The sequence below is a fragment of the Lonchura striata genome, chromosome 34, assembly GCF_050655825.1.
Source record: "Lonchura striata isolate lonStrDom1 chromosome 34, ASM5065582v1, whole genome shotgun sequence".
Lineage (NCBI taxonomy): Eukaryota > Metazoa > Chordata > Aves > Passeriformes > Estrildidae > Lonchura > Lonchura striata.
The window spans coordinates 4,630,991-4,652,723 of record NC_140736.1 but is presented as its reverse complement, the minus strand read 5'-3'; the positions used below and the strand labels follow the sequence as shown (position 1 = coordinate 4,652,723).

Below are 21,733 nucleotides of genomic sequence, written 5' to 3'. Positions count from 1 at the left end.
GGGTGAGGGGACAGGTGAGGGGTCCAATGTCCCCAGGTGTGTCCCCAGGTGTGTCCCCCATGTCCCCAGGTGTGTCCCCAGGTGTGTCCCCATGTCCCCAGGTGTGTCCCCATGTCCCCAGGTGTGTCTCCAGGTGTGTCCCCACGTCCCCAGGTGTGTCCCCATGTCCCCAGGTGTGTCCCCAGGTGTGTCCCCATGTCCCCAGGTGTGTCCCCATGTCCCCAGGTGTCCCCAGGTGTGTCCCCATGTCCCCAGGTGTGTCCCCCATGTCCCCAGGTGTGTCCCCATGTCCCCAGGTGTGTCCCCAGGTGTGTCCAGGTGCCCCCGCTCACCTTTGTGCCCGTGCAGGACGCTGAGGCAGCCGTGGGTGCCGGTGCCGGTGCCGGTGCCATCGGTGCTGTCCCGGTCCCCGCAGGGCTCCCAGAGGCGTCCCCAGGTGTGTCCCCCATGTCCCCAGGTGTCCCCAGGAGTGTCCCCAATGTCCCCAGGTGTGTCCCCAGGTGTGTCCCCATGTCCCCAGGTGTGTCCCCATGTCCCCAGGTATGTCCCCAGGTGTGTTCCCCATGTCCCCAGGTGTGTCCCCAGGTGTGTCCCCAGGTGTGTCCCCCATGTCCCCAGGTGTGTCCCCAGGTGTGTCCCCAGGTGTGTCCAGGTGTGTCCCCAATGTCTCCAGGTGTGTCCCCAACGTCCCCAGGTGTCTCCAGGTGTGTCCCCATGTCCCCAGGTGTGTCCCCATGTCCCCAGGTGTGTCCCCAACATCCCCAGGTGTGTCCCCATGTCCCCAGGTGTGTCCCCAGGTGTGTCCAGGTGCTCCTGCTCACCTTTGTGCCCGTGCAGGACGCTGAGGCAGCTGCCGGTGCTGGTGCCGGTGCCGTCACCGTCCCCACGGGGGTCCCAGAGGCGTCCCCAGGTGTGTCCCCCATGTCCCCAGGTGTGCCCAGGTGTGTCCCCAATGTCTCCAGGTGTGTCCCCCATGTCCCCAGGTGTGCCCAGGTGTGTCCCCAATGTCTCCAGGTGTGTCCCCCATGTCCGCAGGTGTCCCCAGGTGTGTCCCCCAATGTCCCCCATGTCCCCAGGTGTGTCCCCAGGTGTGTCCAGGTGTGCCCGCTCACCTTTGTGCCCGTGCAGGACGCTGAGGCAGCTGCCGGTGCCGGTGCCGTCGGTGCCGTCGGTGCCGTCGGTGCCGCCGGTGCCGGTGCCGCTGTCCCGGTCCCCGCGGGGCTCCCAGAGGCGCACGGTGCCGTCGGCCGAGCACGAGGCCAGGCGCCGCCCGGCGCCGTCCCACGCCAGGCCCCAGACGGCGTCGGCGTGACCCTCCAGGAGCGCCCGCAGCACCCGCGGGTCTGCCGCGCGCCACACGCGTGTCACCGGCGCGGGGACACGGCGGGGACACACCACAGACGCGTCACGGACACAGGGACACGGCGGGGACACGGGGACACGGCAGGGACACGGGGACATGGGGACAGACACGTCAGGGACACGGGGACACAAGACAGACGTGACACGGACACGCGACAGACGCGTCAGGGACACGGGGACACGTCAGGGATACGGGGACATTAGACAGACACGTCAGGGACACGGGGACACGGCGGGGACACGCGACAGACACGTCAGGGACACAGGGACATTAGACAGACATGTCAGGGACACAGGGACACGGCAGGGACACGGGGACAGACACGTCACGGACACGGGGACACGTCAGGGACACGGGGACACGGGGACTTTGGGGACATTGGGGGGATTGGGGAAATGGAGGGACTGGGGACATTGGGGACATTGGGGACATTGGGGACATTTGGGGACATTTGGGGGGATTGCAGCAATGGGGAACATCTGGGGACATTGCCACCACAGCCCCAATCCCCCCAGAGTCCCCAACCCTCCTCCAGTGTCCCCAAATGTCCCCAATCCCCCCGGTGTCCCCAGTGTCCCCAATGTCCCCAGTGTCCCCAATGTCCCCAATCCCCCCAATGTCCCCCCAGTGTCCCCAATCCCCCAGTGTCCCCATATCCCCAGTGTCCCCAGTGTCCCCGATGTCCCCAATGTCCCCGGTGTCCCCAATGTCCCCAGTGTCCCCAATCCCCCCAATGTCCCCCAATCCCCCCAATGTCCCAGTGTCCCCAATGTCCCCATGTCCCCGATGTCCCCAGTGTCCCCAATCCCCCCAGTGTCCCCAGTGTCCCCAGTGTCCCCAATCCCCCCAATCCCCCCAATGTCCCCAGTCCCCCCAGTGTCCCCAATCCCCCCAATGTCCCCATGTCCCCAGTGTCCCCCGATGTCCCCAGTGTCCCCACCGTAGCCATCGTAGGGGTCACTGTCCAGCCCGGGCAGGCACCAGCAGCGGATCCGAGCGTCCACGCCGGCGCTGCAGCACAGCCCGGTGTCACCGCTGTCACCCGTGTCACCCGGCGCCACCGCCACCGCCAGCACCGGGCCCCTGGGACGGTGACAAAGGGACACGAGTCACACCGGTGTCACCGGTGTCACCACCCGGCCCCTGGGACGGTGACAAAGGGACACGAGTCACACCGGTGTCACCGGTGTCACCACCCGGCCCCTGGGACGGTGACAAAGGGACACGAGTCACACCGGTGTCACCGGTGTCACCTCCCAGGCCCCTGGGACGGTGACAAAGGGACACGAGTCACACCGGTGTCACCGGTGTCACCACCCGGCCCCTGCGATGGTGACAAAGGGACAGAAAACCCAAATATAGTCACAGCCAGGTGACAACCGAGTGACAAGGAGGTGACACCGAGGTGACACCGAGGTGACAAAAAAGAGGGACAAAGGCACAAGTAGCAGTGTGACAATGAGGTGACCCCCAGGTGACAAAGTGACGAAAAGGAGGAATAAAGCCAGAACCACTGATGTGACAACAAAGGTGACACCAAGGTGACATTGAGGTGACACTGAGGTGACAAAGAGGTGACATCAAGGTGACACTGAGGTGACAGAGAGGTGACACTGAGGTGACACTGAGGTGACAATGAGGTGACACTGAGGTGACAATGAGGTGACAGAGAGGTGACACTGAGGTGACACTGAGGTGACAATGAGGTGACAGAGAGGTGACATTGAGGTGACACTGAGGTGACAAAGAGGTGACACTGAGGTGACAAAGAGGTGACATCAAGGTGACACTGAGGTGACAGAGAGGTGACACTGAGGTGACACTGAGGTGACATTGAGGTGACACTGAGGTGACAAAGAGGTGACACTGAGGTGACAAAGAGGTGACATCAAGGTGACACTGAGGTGACAGAGAGGTGACACTGAGGTGACACTGAGGTGACAATGAGGTGACAATGAGGTGACATTGAGGTGACACTGAGGTGACAAAGAGGTGACATTGAGGTGACACTGAGGTGACACTGAGGTGACAATGAGGTGACATTGAGGTGACACTGAGGTGACAAAGAGGTGACAAAGAGGTGACACTGAGGTGACAGAGAGGTGACACTGAGGTGACAATGAGGTGACAAAGAGGTGACACTGAGGTGACATTGAGGTGACACTGAGGTGACAAAGAGGTGACATCAAGGTGACACTGAGGTGACACTGAGGTGACACTGAGGTGACACCAGGTGACACTGAGGTGACAATGAGGTGACATCGAAGTGACAAAAAACAGGAAGAAAGCCACAACCACCGAGGTGACAATGAAGGTGACACCGAGGTGCCACCAGGTGCCACTGAGGTGACACTCGGTGACACTCGGTGACACACCTGTGCCCGCGGAAGGCGTACACCGGCTCCACGTCCAGCGCCGCGCTCCTGAGGGGACAACGGTGACAAACGCGGGTGACAATCAGTGACACACGGTCGCCACCCCCGTGTCACGCGGTGTCACCCGGTGTCACCCGGCGTCACCCGGTGTCACCCACTTCTTGGGGCCCAGCGGCTTCTGCAGGTCCCAGAGCTTGAGGGTGGCGTCCTCGGAGGCCGTCACCAGCGCCGGGTGACAAGGGACAAAGGCCAGCGCCCGCACGGCGTCAAAGTGGCTGCGCAGCGTCAGCCGCGGGCTCCAGCTGCGCCGCGGCCGCCCGCACGGCACCTGGGGACACGGCGGTGGCACTTGGGGACACTTGGGGACACTGGGGGCATGGGGACATGGTGGCACTTGGGGACATGGTGGCACTTGGGGACACTTCAGACATGGGGACTTTGGGACATGGTGGCACTTGGGGACATGGTGGCACTTGGGGACATGGGGACACTGAGGCAGGCGCGGCTCCAGCTGCGCCGCGGCGACGGCGGCCGCCCGCACGGCACCTGGGGACACGGCGGTGGCACTTGGGGACACTGGGGGACACTGGGGGCATGGGGACATTGGGACACTTGGGGACATGGTGGCACTTGGGGACATGGTGGCACTTGGGGACATGGGGACACTGAGGCAGGCGCGGCTCCAGCTGCGCCGCGGCGACGGCGGCCGCCCGCACGGCACCTGCGGGGTGGTGGCACTTGGGGACATGGTGGCACTTGGGGACATGGTGGCACTTGGGGACACTTCAGACATGGGGACTTTGGGACATGGTGGCACTTGGGGACACTGAGGCAGGCGTGGCTCCAGAAGCGCCGTGGCGACGGCGGCCGCCCGCACGGCACCTGGGGACACGGCGGTGGCACTTGGGGACACTTGGGGACACCGGGGGAATGGGGACATTGGGACACTTGGGGACATGGTGGCACATGGGGACATGGTGGCACTTGGGGACACTTGGGGACACCGGGGGCATGGGGACATTGGGACACTTGGGGACATGGTGGCACTTGGAGACACTTGGGGACACCGGGGGAATGGGGACATTGGGACACTTGGGGACATGGTGGCACCTGTGGGGTGGTGGCACTTGGAGACACTTGGGGACACTGGGGGCATGGGGACATGGTGGCACTTGGGGACATGGTGGCACTTGGGGACACTGAGGCAGGCGTGGCTCCAGCTGCGCCACGGCGACGGCGGCCGCCCGCATGGCACCTGTGGGGTGGTGGCACTTGGGGACACCAGGGATATGGGGACATTGGGGCACTTGGGGACATTGGGGCACTTGGGGACAGGATGGGGTTGGTGGCACTTGGGGACACCTGGGGACACCGGAGGCATGGGGACATGGTGGCACTTGGGGACACTCAGGATGGGGCTGGTGGCACTTGAGGACACTCGGGGCAGGGGTGGTGGCACTTGGGGACACTGGGGACGGGGTGGTGGCACTCACGTCACCGCCGTCGTTGTCATTTGTCACCGTCAGCTCCGCCAGGTCCCCGAGGCCGTCCAGGGCCAGCGGCTCGGCCGGGAGCCCTGGGGACAGAGGGGACAGAGGGGACAGTGGGGACATCGGGGACAGTGGGGACACGGGGGACAGTGGGGACAGTGGGGACAGAGGGGACACTGGGGACAGTGGGGACAGTGGGGACAGTGGGGACAGTGGGGACATTGGGGACAGTGGGGACATCGGGGACAGTGGGGACAGTGGGGACAGTGGGGACATTGGGGACAGTGGGGACAGTGGGGACATTGGGGACAGTGGGGACAGTGGGGACATTGGGGACAGTGGGGACATCGGGGACAGTGGGGACAGTGGGGACAGTGGGGACATCGGGGACAGTGGGGACAGTGGGGACAGTGGGGACATTGGGGACACGGGGGACACTGGGGACATTGGGGACAGTGGGGACATCCGGGACAGTGGGGACATTGGGGACAATGGGGACATCGGGGACATCGGGGACAGTGGGGACAGTGACACCAGGGTGGCCTTGGGACACAGGGACCCCCCAGGTGACACGGGGGGTGACACACGGGTGACAGGCGTGTCCTCACCTTCGGGTGGCCGTGGTGGCCCGAGGTCCCCGTCCCGCAGGTGGCACCGGTGGCTCTCTGTGACAGCGGGGGAAGGGCTCAGGGGATGTCCCCAAGGTGTCCCCAGGTGTCCCCAAGATGTCCCCAGGTGTCCCCAAAGTGTCCCCAAGGTGTCCCCAGCTCACCTCTGATGTCCCCAGGTGTCCCCAAGGTGTCCCAAATATCCCCAGGTGTCCCCAAGGTGTCCCCAGCTCACCTCTGATGTCCCCAAGGCATCCCCAAGGTGTCCCCAGATGTCCCCAAATGTCCCCAAGGTGGCCCAAATGTCCCCAGGTGTCCCCAAGGTGTCCCCAGCTCACCTCTGATGTCCCCAGGTGTCCCCAAGGTGTCCCAAATGTCCCCAGGTGTCCCCAAAGTGTCCCCAGGTGTCCCCAAATGTCCCCAAGGTGGCCCAAATGTCCCCAGAGTGTCCCCAAGGTGTCCCCAAGGTGTCCCCCAGCTCACCTCTGATGTCCCCAGGTGTCCCCAGATGTCCCCAAAGTGTCCCCAAGGTGTCCCCAGGTGTCCCCAAGGTGTCCCCAAAGTGTCCCCAAGGTGTCCCCAGGTGTCCCCAAGGAGTCCCAAATGTCCCCAGGTGTCCCCAGCTCACCTCTGATGTCCCCAGATGTCCCCAAAGTGTCCCCAGGTGTCCCAAAAGTGTCCCCAAGGTGTCCCCAGCTCACCTCTGATGTCCCCAGGTGTCCCCAAGGTGTCCCCAGATGTCCCCAAATGTCCCCAAGGTGGCCCAAATGTCCCCAGAGTGTCCCCAAGGTGTCCCCAAGGTGTCCCCCAGCTCACCTCTGATGTCCCCAGGTGTCCCCAGGTGTCCCCAGGTGTCCCCAGGTGTCCCCAAGGAGTCCCAAATGTCCCCAGGTGTCCCCAAGGTGTCCCCAGCTCACCTCTGATGTCCCCAGGTGTCCCCAAGGTGTCCCCAGGTGTCCCCAGGTGTCCCCAAGGTGTCCCCAGGGTGTCCCCAGGTGTCCCCAGCTCACCTCTGATGTCCCCAGGTGTCCCCAAGGTGTCCCCAGGTGTCCCCAGGAAGTCGAACTCTCCCAGGGCGTCCTCGGAGTCTTCCTCATCTTCATCCTCGTCCTCGTCCTCCTCGGGGACCTTGGGGACACTCTGGGGACAAAGATCCGCCCAAATTCCCCAAAAATCCCTAAAAATCCCCAAAAATCCAAAAATCTCCCAATTTCCCCCAAAAATCCCAAAAACATCCCCTAAAAACCCCAAAATCCCGAAAAGTTCCCTCAAAACCCCCTAAAGATTTTCCCCAAATCCCTGAAAATCCCCCCAAATCTCCCAAAATTCCCTAAAAATCCTCCCAAATTCCTGAAAATTCCCCAAAAATCCCTAAATCCCCTAAAAATCCCACAAAATTCCCCAAAAATCCCCAGAAATCCTCTAAAATACCCCAAAATTCCCAAAAAATCCCACAAAATGTCCTAAAACCACCTCAAAATTGCCAAAAATCCTCCAAAATCCCCCCAAAATTCCCAAAAATCCTCAAAAATCCCCAAAAATTCCCAAAAATTCCCCCAAAAAATCTCTAAAAATCCCCCAAAATTCCCCCCAAAATCCCCAAAAAATCCCCCCAAAATTCTCAAAAATTTCCCCGAAAAACCACCCAAAATTCTCAAAAATTCCCCTAAAAATCCTCTAAAATCCCCCCGAATTCTCCAAAAATTCCCCAAAAAATCCCTAAAAATCCTCCCAAATTCCCAAATATTCCCCTAAAAATATCCCTAAAAATTCCCCCAAATTCTCCAAAAATTCCCCAAAAAATCCCTGAAAATCCTCCCAAAATCCCCCTAAAAATCCTCTAAAATCCCCCAAATTCTCCAAAAATTCCCCAAAAAAATCCCTAAAAATCCTCCCAAAATTCCCAAAAATTCCCCAAAAAAATCCCTAAAAATCCTCCCAAAATCCCCCCAAAAATCCTCTAAAATCCCCCAAATTCTCCAAAAACCCCTGTAAAAATCCCTAAAAATCCCCCCAAATTCTCCAAAAATTACCCAAAAAATCCCTAAAAATCCCCCCAAAATTCCCCCTAAAAAATCCTCTAAAATCCCCCCACATTCTCCAAAAATTCCCCAAAAAAATCCCTAAAAACCCCCCCAAAATTCCCAAAAAAATCCCTAAAAATCCCCCCAAAAAATCCCTAAAAATCCCCCAAATTCTCCAAAAATTCCCCAAAAAAATCCCTAAAAATCCCCCCAAAATCCCCCAAAAAATCCCTAAAAATCCCCAAAATTCCCAAAAATTCCCCAAAAAAATCCCTAAAAATCCCCCCAAAAATCCCTAAAAGTCCCCAAAATTCCCAAAAAAATCCCTAAAAACCCCCCAAAATTCCCAAAAATTCCCCTAAAAATCCCCCAAATTCTCCAAAAATTCCCCAAAAAAATCCCTAAAAATCCCCCCAAAAAATCCTCCAAATTCTCCAAAAATCCCCGTAAAAATCCCTAAAAATCCCCCCAAAATTCCCAAAAATTCCCAAAAAAATCCCTAAAAAACCCCCCCAAAATTCCCAAAAATTCCCCAAAAATTCCCCCGAAATGCCCAGAATGCCCAAACTGCCCCAAACTGCCCCAAATTTGGGTCCCGACCTTGCCGGTGCCGCGGGGCCGCCCCGGGGGGGGGGAGGGGCCCGCGGGCTCCTCCTCGTCGCTGTCCTCCTCGGGGGGGGAGGGGCTCGGCTCCTTCCCGGCGTTCCTGGGGGGAAATTTGGGAATTGGGGAGGGAAAATCCCAAACATGGGAAAAAAAGGGAAAAAATGCAAAAAACCCCACGAAAAACGGTCAAAAAACGGCTGAAAACGGAGAAATTCCCACGGGAAATCCGAAAATTCCCACGGGAAATCCCAAAAATCCCATGGGAAATGCTGAAAATTCCATGGGAAATCCGAAAATTCCCATGGGAAATCCCAAAATCCTACGGGAAATCCCAAAAATCCCATGGGAAATCCCAAAAATCCCATGGGAAATCCGAAAATTCCCATGGGAAATCCCAAAAATCCCATGGGAAATCCCAAAAATCCCATGGGAAATCCGAAAATTCCCGTGGGAAATCCCAAAGTCCTACACGAAATCCAAAAATTCCCACAGGAAATCCTGAAAATTCCCGTGGGAAATCCCAAAAATCCCATGGGAAATCCCAAAAATCCCATGAGGAATCTCAGAATTCCACAGGAAATCCCAAAAATCCCACGGGAAATCCTGAAAATTCCCTGGGAAATCCCAAAAATTCCCTGGGAAATCCCAGAATTCCACAGGAAATCCCAAAAATCCCACGGGAAATCCCAAAAATTCCCGTGGGAAATCCCAAAAATCCCATGGGAAATGCTGAAAATTCCCTGGGAAATCCCAAAAAATCCCACGGGAAATCCCCCAAAATTCCAAAAGAAATCCCAAAATCCTACAGGAAATCCCAATTGTCTAAAAAACCCCATATCCCACAAAAAAAAAACCCAAATCTCCCAAAATTCTCCAAAAATCCCCCAAAAATTCCCTAAAACCCCAAATCCTCCCAAAAATTCCCTAAAAACCCCAAAACCCCCCAAAATTTCCCCCCAAAATTCTCTAAAAAACCCCATATCCCACAAAAAAAAAACCCCAAATGCCCCAAAAATTCCCTAAAAACCCCAAAAATCACCAAAAATTCCCTAAAAAAACCCCCCCAAAAATTCCCCCAAAAATTCCCTAAAAACCCCAAAAATCCCCCAGAAATTCCCTAAAACAAACCCCTAAATCCCCCCCAAAACTCCCAAAATTTCCCAAGAAAACCCCTAAAAAAACCCCCACCAAAAATTCCCTAAAAACCCCCAAAATTCCTCAAAAATTCCCTAAAAAAAACCCCAAATCCCCCCAAAAATCCCCCCAAAAATCCCCCAAAAATTCCCTATAAAAACCCCAAATCCCCCCAAAAATTCCCTGAAAACCCCCAAAATCCCCCCCAAAATCCCCCAAAACCCCCAAAATTTCCCTAAAAAAAAAACCCCAAAAACCCCCACAAAAAAACCCCGAAAATTCCCTAAAAAAACCCCAAATCCCCCCAAAAATTCCCTAAAAACCCCAAAAATCCCCCAAAAATTCCCTAAAAAAAACCCCAAATCCCCCCAAAACTCCCAAAATTTCCCTAAAAAAAAAAAAAATCCCCAAAACCCCCCCAAAAATTCCCCCAAAAAATTCCCTAAAAACCCAAAAATTCCCCCAAAATCCCCTAAAAAATCCCCAAAACCCACCCAAAAATTCCCCAAAAAATCCCTAAAAAATCCCCAAAACCCACCCAAAAATTCCCCAAAAAAATTCCCTAAAAACCCCAAAAATCCCCCAAAAATTCCCCAAATCCCCCCCAAACCCCCCCAAAAAATTCCCTAAAAACCCCAAAAACCCCCCAAAAATCCCCTAAAAAAAACCCCAAATCCCCCCCAAACCTCCCAAAATTTCCCTAAAAAAAAAAAAACCCCAAAAATTCCCAAAAATTCCCAAAAAATTCCCCAAAATTCCCGCCCACCTCTGGATCTGCTCCTCGATGCGGCGCAGCAGCAGCGACCCGCCGGGGGGGGGAGGGGAGGGGGGGCTGCCGGGAATTCCCGGAATTCTGCCCGGAATTCCCGAAATTCCCGGAATTCTTTCCGAAATTCCCGGAATTCTTTCCGGAATTCCCGGAATTCCTGGAATTCCGCGGGCCAGCAGTGCCCGCAGGCGCCGCGAGCGCATGGCCACGATGGTGTCGCTGTAGCCGAGCTCCTCCAGGTTCCTGGAATTTGGGGAGAAATCCGGGAAAAACGGGATCGGGGAGATGGGGAGATCCTAAAAAATATCCCAGAGGGAGGAAATGGGGGAAAATCCCGTGAAAATGGGAAAAATCCCGTGGAAATGGGGGAAAATCCCGTGGAAATGGGGAAAATCCCGTGAAAATGGGAAAAATCCCGTGAAAATGGGAAATAATTCAGTGAAAATGGGGAAAATTGCCATCAGAATTCCCATGGAAATGGGGAAAATTGCTATCAAAATTCCCATAATAGTGGGAAAAATTGCTATAAAGATTCCCATGGAAATGGGAAAAATTGTTATCAAAATTCCCATGGAAATGGGAAAAATTGCCATCAGAATTCCCATAAAAATGGGAAAAATTGCTATCAAAATTCCCATGGAAATGGGAAAAATTGCCATCAGAATTCCCATGGAAATGGGAAAAATTCCATTGAAAATGGGAACAATTCCATTGAAATCCTAAAAATTCCCATCAAAATGAGAAAAGTTCCACTAAAATGGTAAAAGTTCCCAGCAAAATGGGAAAAATTGCCATGAAATTGGAAAAATTGCCACAAAATGGGAAAAATTTCCATGAAAATGGCAAAAATTCCCATAAAAATGGGAAAAATTCCCATAAAAATGGGAAAATTGCCACAAAAATGGGAAAAATTTCCATAAAATTGGAAAAATTTGCATTAAAATACAAAAAAGAAAAAATCCATTAAAAATGGCAAAAATTCCCATAAAAATTGGAAAAATTGCCACTTTTAATGGGAAAAATTTTCATAAAATTGGAAAAATTGCCATAAAATTGGAAAAATTTCACAAAAATGGGAAAAAATTTCACAAAAATGGGAAAAAATGTCATCACAATGGGAAAAAACAATCACATGAAAGTCCGGAAAATTCCCCTGAAAATGGGGAAAATTCCCATGAAAACGGCAAAAAATTGCATTAAAATACTAAAAAAAATCCATTAAAAACGGCAAAAATTCTCATAAAAACCCCAAAAAAAACCCCCAAAAATCCAAAAATCAAATCTGCAAAAATCAAGAAAACCCCAAAAATCCCAAAAATTCCCAAAAATTCCCCAAAAATTCCCAAACTCACTGGCGCAGGAGCCGCCTCCCGTCCCTCCAGGCTCCCTCCAGCTCCACGGGGCCGTTGGACACTGGGGGGAAAATGGGGCTGAGAAAACCCAAAACGCCCCAAAAATACCCCAAAACCACTCGAAAATCATCCCAAAAATACCCCAAAACTACTCGAAAATCGTCCCAAAAATACCCCAAAAACCACTCGAAAATCGTCCCAAAAATACCCCAAAACCACTCGAAAATCATCCCAAAAATACCCCAAAAACCACTCGAAAATCATCCCAAAAATACCCCAAAACCGCTCGAAAATCGTCCCAAAAATACCCAAAAACCACTCGAAAATCGATCCAAAAATACCCCAAAACCTCTCGAAAATCATCCCAAAAATACCCCAAAACTACTCGAAAATCATCCCAAAAATACCCCAAAACCACTCGAAAATCGATCCAAAAATACCCCAAAACCACTCGAAAATCATCCCAAAAATACCCCAAAACCACTCGAAAATCGATCCAAAAATACCCCAAAAACCACTCGAAAATCGTTCCAAAAATACCCCAAAACCACTCGAAAATCGATCCAAAAATACCCCAAAACCGCTCGAAAATCATCCCAAAAATACCCCAAAACCGCTCGAAAATCGTCCCAAAAATACCCCAAAACCACTCGAAAATCATCCCAAAAATACCCCAAAAACCACTCGAAAATCGTCCCAAAAATACCCCAAAACCACTCGAAAATCGATCCAAAAATACCCCAAAATCACTCGAAAATCATCCCAAAAATACCCCAAAACCGCTCGAAAATCGATCCAAAAATACCCCAAAAACCACTCGAAAATCGTCCCAAAAATACCCCAAAACCACTCGAAAATCGATCCAAAAATACCCCAAAAACCACTCGAAAATCGTCCCAAAAATACCCCAAAACCGCTCAAAAATCGATCCAAAAATACCCCAAAAACCACTCGAAAATCGTCCCAAAAATACCCCAAAACCGCTCAAAAATCGATCCAAAAATACCCCAAAACTACTCGAAAATCATCCCAAAAATACCCCAAAACTACTCGAAAATCGTCCCAAAAATACCCCAAAACCACTCGAAAATCGTCCCAAAAATACCCCAAAACCACTCGAAAATCATCCCAAAAATACCCCAAAAACCACTCGAAAATCATCCCAAAAATACCCCAAAACCACTCGAAAATCATCCCAAAAATACCCCAAAACCACTCGAAAATCATCCCAAAAATACCCCAAAACCACTCGAAAATCATCCCAAAAATACCCCAAAAACCACTCGAAAATCATCCCAAAAATACCCCAAAACCACTCGAAAATCGTCCCAAAAATACCCCAAAACCACTCGAAAATCGTCCCAAAAATACCCCAAAACTACTCGAAAATCGATCCAAAAATACCCCAAAACCACTCGAAAATCATCCCAAAAATACCCCAAAACCGCTCGAAAATCATCCCAAAAATACCCCAAAACTACTCGAAAATCGTCCCAAAAATACCCCAAAACCACTCGAAAATCATCCCAAAAATACCCCAAAAACCACTCGAAAATCATCCCAAAAATACCCCAAAACTGTCCCCGAAAATCGTTCCAAAAATACCCCAAAACCGCTCGAAAATCGTCCCAAAAATACCCCAAAACCGCTCGAAAATCGATCCAAAAATACCCCAAAACCGCTCGAAAATCATCCCAAAAATACCCCAAAACCGTCCCCGAAAATATCCCAGAACCGCCCTAAAACTGCGCCCAAAATATCCCAAAACCACCCCAAAAATACCCAAAACAACCCCAAAGCCACCCAAAAAATATCCCAAACCAACCCCAAAACCACCCTAAAAAATATCCCACAACGACTCAAAAAATATCCAAAAACCGCCCCAAAAATACCCGAAAACAACTCGAAAAATACCCAAAAACAACCCCAAAAACACCCAAAAAATATCCCAAAACTGCCCCGAAAATATCCCCAAATCACCCCAAAAATATCCCCAAATCACCCCAAAAATACCCAGAACCACCCCAAAAGCACCCCAAAAATATCCCAAGGCTGCCCCAAAAATATCCAAAACCGCCCCAAAAATATCCCAAAACCACCCAAAAAATATCCCAAACCAACCGCAAAAAGACCCAAAAAATATCCCAAAACCACCCCAAAAATACCCAAAAACTGCCCCAAAACCCCCAAAACCCCCCCAAAACCCCCAAATCCTCCCAAAATCCCCAAAAACCCCCAAAATCCCCAAAAAGCCCCAAAATCCCCCAAAATTTGGGGCTCACGCGGCTCCTCCGGGCGCTTCTCCCCCAGCCCCAACTTCAGCTTCTGCAGCTTGCACCTGCCAGGGCAAATTTGGGCATTTTTGGGGCTTTTTGGGGATTTTTGGGGTTTTTTTTGTGTTTTTTGGATTTTTTGGGTTTTTTTGGGTTTTTTTGGGTTTTTTTGGGCCAATCTTGGGGAAGGATTTGGGTTTTTCTGGGCGATTTTGGGTGATTTTTGAGGGTTTTGGGGCAGGTTTTTTAAGCTTTTGCGGGTTTTTTTTTTTGGGATATTTTTTTTGGAATTTTTTTTAGGACTTTTGGGAAAATTTTAGGGGTTTTTTTTAACAACTTGTAGAGATTTGAGGATTTTTTTTTTTTTTTGGACGTTTTTAGGGTTTTTCGGATTTTTTTTTGGACTTTTGGGAAATTTTTTGGGTATTTTTTACAACTTGTAGAGATTTTTAGTCGTATTTTTTGGGGTGATTTTTACGCTTTTGGGCCGCTTTTTTAAAATTTTGGGGTCCTAATGATATTTTTAAAGATTTTTGGGTAATTTTTAGGTTGGATTTACAATTTTTTAAGATTTTGGTCACATTTTTGGGGCGCTTTTGATGCTTTTGGGCTGCTTCTGCACATTTTTAGGGATTTCAGGACATTTTTTAGGGTTTTGGGTGTTTTTTAAGGTTTTTTTACAAATTGTTGATATTTTTGTCCCATTTTTTAGGTGCTTTTTATGCTTTTGGGGCGTTTTTTGTATTTTTTAGGATTTCAAGCAGTTTTTAGCTGTATTTTTACAGTTTTTAGGAATTTTTAAAGGATTTTTTAGGTGCTTTGTAAACTTTTGGGCTGCTTTTGTACACTTTCAGAGTTTTGAGAACTTTTGTAGGGTTTTTGTGTAATTTTTAGGTTTTTTTTACAAATTTTAGGAATCTTTGTACGATTTTCTGGTGCTTTTGTACGTTTTTAGGGATTTCAGGACATTTTTTAGGGTTTTCGGGTAATTTTATGGAATTTTTTTACAATTTTTAGGATTTTTTTTTGGTGCTCTTGAAGCTTTTGGGCGGCTTTTGTACATTTTTAGGGATTTCAGGACATTTTTTAGGGTTTTCAGGTGGTTTTTAGGATTTTTTTACAACTTTTAGAGACTTTTGTCAGATTTTTCTGGCACTTTTTATGCTTTTGGGCTACTTTTGTACATTTTTAGGCTTTTCAAGATATTTTTTAGAACTTTCAAGCGATTTTTAGGTGTACTTTTACAACTTTTAGGATTTTTTAAAAGGATTTTTAGGTGCTTTTTAAGCTTTTGAGGTGCTTTTTGTCCATTTTTAGGGTTTTTATGAATTTTGGGGTTTTTTTTACTACTTTCAGAGATTTTTGCAGTATGTTCCGGGTGCTTTTTTATGGGCTTTAGGACATTTTTGAAGGTTTTTGGGTGGTTTTTAGGGGTTTTGCTTACAGCTTTTACCAATTTCTGTCGCGTTTTTGGGGCGCTTTTGATGCTTTTGGGCTGTTTCTGAAGGTTTTTAGGATTTTCAGGACATTTTTTGGGCGGTTTTTGGGGGTTTTTCTCTCACCTCTCCTGCTTGAGGGCGAATTCCAACATCCGGATGCGCCGCACCAGGTCCAGCTTGAGGCTCTCCTGGCCCTGCCGCTCGCCCTGCAGGAACGCCACCTGCGCCTTGGGGACATTTGGGGACACTGGGGACACTGGGGGATTGGGGACAGGGGGGACATTGGGGGGATTGGGGACAGGGGGGACACTGGGGACACTGAGGACATTGGGGACACTGGGGGGATTGGGGGGACTGGGGGGACTGGGGACACTGGGGGACATTCAGGGACACTTGGGACATTGGGGACATTAGAGACATTGGGGACACTTGGTGATATCAGGGACACTGGGGACATTTGGGACACTGGGGACATTCAGGGACATTCAGGGACACTGGGGACACTGGGGACATTGGGGGGACTGGGGGACACTGGGGACACTGGGGACATTGGGGGGACTGGGGGGACTGGGGACATTGGGGGGATTGGGGACATTGGGGACATTGGGGACACTGGGGACATTTGGTACACTGGGGGACGCTGGGGGGATTGGGGACATTGGGGACATTGGGGACACTGGGGACACTGGGGACACTGGGGACATTAGAGACATCGGGGACACTTGGTGATATCAGGGACACTGGGGACACTGGGGGACACTGGGGACACTGGGGACACTGGGGACACTGGGGACACTGGGGACATTGGGGACACTGGGGACATTGGGGACATCGGGGACACTGGGGACACTCCGGGTCCCCGAGGCTTTCCTGGCCCTGGCACCAGGACGGCCAGCAGCGCCTTGGGGACGTTGGGGTGACATCGGGGACAGGGGTGTCCCCAACCCTCAGGGTGACAGCAAGGTCACCCAGTGCCCATCCCAGTACACCCAGTGCCCCCAGTACACCCAGTGCCCATCCCAGTTCTCCCAGTCCCCATCCCAGTACCCCCAGTGCCCATCCCAGTATGCCCAGTGCCCCCAGTACCCATCCCAGTATTCCCAATATTCCCAGTATCCCCAATACCCCCAGTACACCCAGTGCCCATCCCAGTTCTCCCAGTCCCCATCCCAGTATGCCCAGTGCCCATCCCAGTACCCCCAGTGCCCCCAGTGCCCATCCCAGTATTCCCAATATTCCCAGTATCCCCAATACCCCCAGTGCCCGTCCCAGTACACCCAGTGCCCATCCCAATTCTCCCAGTCCCCATCCCAATTCTCCCAGTCCCCATCCCAATTCTCCCAGTCCCCATCCCAGTCCTCCCAGTTCCATCCCAGTCCTCCCAGTCCCCATCCCAGTTCCCATCCCAGTCCCCCCCAGTTCCCATCCCAGTTCTCCCAGTCCCCCCCAGTTCTCCCAGTCCCGCTCCCGCCCCCTCCCGCTGTCCCCACCCCAGTTCTCCCAGTCCCTCCCAGTCCCATCCCAGTCCCTCCCAGTCCCATCCCAGTTCTCCCAGTCCCATCCCAGTCCCATCCCAGTTCTCCCAGTCCCATCCCAGTCCCATCCCAGTTCTCCCAGTCCCATCCCAGTTTCCATCCCAGTCCCCCCCAGTCCCATCCCAGTTCTCCCAGTCCCCCGAGTCCCATCCCAGTCTCCCCAGTCCCATCCCAGTCCCCCCAGTCCCCCCCATTCCCATCCCAGTCCCCCCAGTCCCCCCCAGTCCCCATCCCAGTGCCCCCAGTCCCATCCCAGTTCCCATCCCAGTTCCCATCCCAGTCCCCCCATTCCCATCCCAGTCCCCCCCAGTCCCATCCCAGTCCCCCCCAGTCCCCCCCAGTCCCATCCCAGTCCCCCCAGTCCCATCCCAGTCCCATCCCAGTCCCCCCCAGTCCCATCCCAGTCCCATCCCAGTTCTCCCAGTCCCCCCCAGTCCCATCCCAGTCCCCCCCAGTCCCATCCCAGTCCCCCCACTCCCATCCCAGTCCCATCCCAGTCCCCCCCAGTCCCATCCCAGTCCCCCCAGTCCCATCCCAGTCCCATCCCAGTCCCCCCCAGTCCCATCCCAGTCCCATCCCAGTTCTCCCAGTCCCCCCCAGTCCCATCCCAGTCCCCCCCAGTCCCATCCCAGTCCCCCCACTCCCATCCCAGTCCCATCCCAGTCCCCCCCAGTCCCATCCCAGTCCCCCCATTCCCATCCCAGTCCCCCCCAGTCCCCCCAGTCCCCCCCAGTCCCATCCCAGTCCCCCCCAGTCCCCCCAGTTCCCCCCCAGTCCTCCCAGTCCCGCTCCCGCCCCCTCCCGCTGTCCCCTCCCCTCTCCGCCGCCCCGGCCGCCATTTCCTCCCAAGATGGCGCCGGCCGCGGCCACCCCGCCCCGCTGACCCCGGTGTCGCCGCTGTCCCCTGATGTCCCCGCGCTGTCCCCTCCGTCCCCGCTGTCCCCTCCGTCCCCGCTGTCCCCTCGCTGTCCCCTCGCTGTCCCCCCGCTGTCCCCGCCGTCCCCTCCCCGTCCCTCCCCTCATGCGGGGCGCCGCCGCCATCGTTACCTGCAGCTCGGCCCTCTCCGCTTCCCAGCGCCCTTTCTCCGCCTCGAACCGCGCCCACTCGTGCTGGATGAAGTGCAGGATGCCCGGCAGGCTCAGGCCGGTTCGTGCCGCGGGCTCCGGGCCCGCAGCGGGAGCGGGAGCGGGGCCGGGGGGCGGAGGTTGGGCCCGGGCCGGCGGAGCCCGCTCGGCCGCCATGGCGGCTGCCACAAAGGGAGCCACGGGCGGCAGCGGCTTCCTGCCACAAAGGGAGCCACGGGCGGGAAAGGGGCGGGGCTGGAGGGGAAGGGGGCGTGGTCGGCGGGAAAGGGGCGGGGTTGGGTGAGAAATGGGCGTGGCCAGCGAGAAAAGGGGCGGGGCTAGAGGGAAAGGGGGCGTGGTCAGCGGGAAAGGAGCGTGGCTAGAGGGAAAGGGGCGTGGCCAAGGGAGGCGCCGTTGCCGTGGCAACGCGAGGGCTTTTGGGGTTTTTTGGGGTTTTTTGGGGTTTTTTGGGGGGTTAGACGGGATTTTTGGGGTTTTTCTGCGGGCCTTTGGGTATTAGAGGAGATTTTTGGGGAGTTAGAGGGGATTTTGGGGGTTAGAAGAGATTTTTTGGAGGGTCTTTGGGGGGTTTTGGGGTTTTTTGGGGGTCTTTGGGGGGCTAGACGGGATTTTTGGGGGGTTATAAGGGATTTTTGGGGTTTTTCTGCGGGTCTTTGGCGGTTAGAGGAGATTCTGGGGGAGTTAGAGGGGATTTTGGGGGTTAGAAGGGATTTTAGGGGTTTTTCTGTGGGTCTTTGGGTGTTAGAGGAGATTTTTGGGGATTTAGAGGGGATTTTTGGGGGTCTTTGGGGGGTTAGAAGGGATTTTTTGGAGGGTCTTTGGGGGGTTTTGGGGTTTTTTGGGGGTCTTTGGGGGGCTAGACGGGATTTTTGGGGGCTAGACGGGATTTTTGGGGTTTTTCTGCGGGCCTTTGGGTATTAGAGGAGATTTTTGGGGAGTTAGAGGGGATTTTGGGGGTTAGAAGGGATTTTTTGGAGGGTCTTTGGGGGGTTTTGGGGTTTTTTGGGGGGCTAGATGGGATTTTTGGGGGGTTAGAAGGGATTTTTGGGGTTTTTCTGCGGGTCTTTGGGTGTTAGAGGAGATTTTTGGGGAGTTAGAGGGGATTTTGGGGGTTAGAAGGGATTTTTTGGAGGGTCTTTGGGGGTTTTGGGGTTTTTTGGGGGTCTTGATGGGATTTTTGGGGCTGTTTGGGGGATTAAAGGGGATTTTTGGGGTTTTCCTGTGGGTCTTTGGGTGTTAGAGGAGATTTTTGGGGAGTTAGAGGGGATTTTTGGGGGAGACTTTGGGGGTTAGAAGAGATTTTTTGGAGGGTCTTTGGGGGGTTTTGGGGTTTTTTGGGGGGCTAGACGGGATTTTTGGGGGGGTCTTTGGGGGATTAAAGGGGATTTTTTTGGTTTTTTTCTGGCATTCTTTGGGGGTTGGAGGAGATTTTTGGGGAGTTAGAGGGGATTTTGGGGGTCTTTGGGGGGTTAGAAGGGATTTTTGGGGTTTTCCTGTGGGTCTTTGGGGGTTAGAGGAGATTTTTGGAGGGTCTTTGGGGGGCTGGATGGGATTTTTGGGGGGACTTGGGGGGCTAGAGGGGACTTTTGCTGGGTCTTTGGGGGATTAAAGGGGATTTTTGGGAGGTCTTTGGGGGGGCTAAAAGGTATTTTGGGGGGTCTTTGGGAGGTGAGAGGAGATTTTTGGGGTATTTGGGGTTTTTTGGGGAGTCTTAGGGGATTTTTGGGGGATCTTTGAGGGTTAGAGGGGACTTTTGGGGGTCTTTGGGGGGTTAGAGGGGATTTGGGGGGGTTAGAGGGGATTTTGGGGTGTTAGAGGGGATTTTTAGGATTTTTCTGTGTTTTTTTGTGGGGGGTCAGAGGGGATTTTGGGGTGTTAGAGGGGATTTTTAGGATTTTTCTGTGTTTTTTTGTGGGGGTTTAGAGGGGATTTTTGGGGTGGTCTTTGAGGGGGTCACAGGGGATTTTTGGGCTCTTCTACAGACTTGCAGGGCGGGCTTTAATTATGGAGAATTAACGAACACCTCATTAACAACCCCTCATGAACATTCCCCCCTCCACAGCGCCACCGCGCGGTCACCTCTGGTATCACCACCCCCGACAGCAACACCTCCGAATGAACTCGTTAATTAACGAACTAATTAACTAATTAATTCATCCACACCATGAGAATCACGCCCTGCCAGGCCGCCTTGGCCGCCGCCATCGCCCTCAACCTCCTCCTGCTGCTCTTCTCCCGTTTCCTCCCCGGCGCGCCGCCGCCGCCGCCGTGCCGGCGCTCCCGGCGCGTCCCCGACGGCGTCCCCGGCGTCACCGTCATCCTCCTGGAGTTCGACGGCCCCGAGCACGACGTGGCCGCCACGGCCCGCTCCTTCGCCGCGCTGCCCGGCGTGGCCGTGCTGGTGGCCTCCGAGACGCCGCCGTACCCTCCGGCGCCGCTGCCCGCCGGCGCGGCCGCGCTGCCGCTGCGGCCGGAGCCTCACCTGCCGCCGCCGCGGCCGGAGCTGGCGGTGCGGACGCGCCACGTGGCGTTGGTGCCGGACGGCGCCCGCGCCGCGCCGGGGCTGCTGCGCCGCATGAGGGACGCGCTGGAGACCACCGGCGGTGCCAAGGTGGTGGCGGCGGCCGTGGGGCAGCGGCGGCCGCGGTGTTTGGAGCTGGAGCTGGACGTCAAAGCGTGGACGGCGCGCTACAGCTACGCCGAGCGGCGGAGCGACCGGCGCGGCGAGCTCTGCGGCGCGCTGGACGACGCCCCGGCCGTGCTGCTGCTGCGGACGCGCGACCTCTTCTCGCTGCCCTTCCCGCTGGCTCGCCCGGCGGCCGCCTCGCTGTCCCTGCAGGCGGCGGCGCGCGGCTGGCGGCTCCTCCTGCTGCCGGCTTCCTTCCCGGCCGCGCCGGTGCCGGCGTCGCTGCCACGCCGCCGCGGCGCGGAGGAGTCGCGCCGGCGGGCGCTGCTGGAGCGCTTCGGCGTCAAGCTGGAGGTGCTGCCGGACGGCGGGCGGCGCTGGCACGGCTGCGGCAAGGAGACGGCGCGCTGCTTCGGCACGGTGCGGGCGCAGAGCCCCGAGTACCTGCTGGCCGGGCGCTGGACGCCGCCGTGCTGCCTGCGGGCGCTGCGCGCCACCGCCCGCCACGTGCTGGCGCAGCTGGAGGCGGCGGGCGTGCGCCACTGGCTGGAGGGCGGCTCGCTGCTGGGCGCCGTGCGGCACGGCGACATCGTGCCGTGGGATTACGACGTGGACGTGGGGCTCTACCGCGACGACGTGCCCAAGTGCCGCTGGCTGGCGGCCGTGGCGGCCTCGGGACGCCCGCTGGAGGATCCCGACGGTTTCCTGTGGGAAAAAGCCTCCGAGGGGGAATTTTACCGCGTGCACTTCAGCCGCGCCAACCGGCTCCACGTGGACCTGTGGCCGTTCTACGTCCGCCCCGGCGCCGCCGTCATGACCAAGGACACGTGGCTGGGGCACCGGCAGGACGTGGAGTTCCCCGAGCGCTTCTTGGTGCCCCTGGGCGCCGTGCCCTTCGTGGGCGTCGTGGCCAAGGCGCCCAACGACCCCCGCGCCTTCCTGGAGTTCAAGTTCGGGCCCGGCGCCATCGAGAACCCCGAGTACCCCAACCCCGAGGTCAGGAGGTTGGCGCAGGACCTGGGCAATAAAACTGCGCCGTGACGCTCGTGCCGC

The 21,733-nt window shown here is 54.7% G+C and overlaps 2 protein-coding genes across 6 annotated transcripts in view; one reads left to right on the top strand and one right to left on the bottom strand.

Moving 5' to 3' along the window:
* STRN4 (striatin 4) overlaps positions 1-18,256 on the bottom strand; it is a 25,849-nt gene extending 7,593 nt beyond the window's left edge. For 3 of the 5 annotated variants that reach the window (XM_085564657.1, XM_085564658.1, XM_085564659.1), the window contains exons 1-13: positions 18,016-18,255; positions 15,557-15,660; positions 14,004-14,059; positions 11,722-11,782; positions 10,367-10,612; positions 8,461-8,566; positions 6,847-6,976; positions 5,837-5,893; positions 5,232-5,314; positions 3,897-4,066; positions 3,739-3,786; positions 2,304-2,446; positions 333-1,343 (exon numbers count right to left, since the gene is read on the bottom strand). In XM_085564657.1, the coding sequence (XP_085420783.1) occupies positions 333-1,343; positions 2,304-2,446; positions 3,739-3,786; positions 3,897-4,066; positions 5,232-5,314; positions 5,837-5,893; positions 6,847-6,976; positions 8,461-8,566; positions 10,367-10,612; positions 11,722-11,782; positions 14,004-14,059; positions 15,557-15,660; positions 18,016-18,210 (2,410 nt within the window). In that variant the 5' untranslated portion in view covers positions 18,211-18,255. Of the gene's footprint in view, positions 1-332; positions 1,344-2,303; positions 2,447-3,738; positions 3,787-3,896; positions 4,067-5,231; positions 5,315-5,836; positions 5,894-6,846; positions 6,977-8,460; positions 8,567-10,366; positions 10,613-11,721; positions 11,783-14,003; positions 14,060-15,556; positions 15,661-18,015 lie in introns of all 5 variants that reach the window. The other 2 variants (XM_085564660.1, XM_085564661.1) reach the window with 2 other exon arrangements.
* FKRP (fukutin related protein) lies at positions 17,973-21,733 on the top strand. Its single transcript, XM_021549755.4, has 2 exons — positions 17,973-18,115; positions 20,117-21,733. Exon 2 carries the CDS (start codon positions 20,219-20,221, stop codon positions 21,719-21,721), a length of 1,503 nt encoding a protein of 500 aa, XP_021405430.3. The 5' UTR covers positions 17,973-18,115; positions 20,117-20,218; the 3' UTR covers positions 21,722-21,733.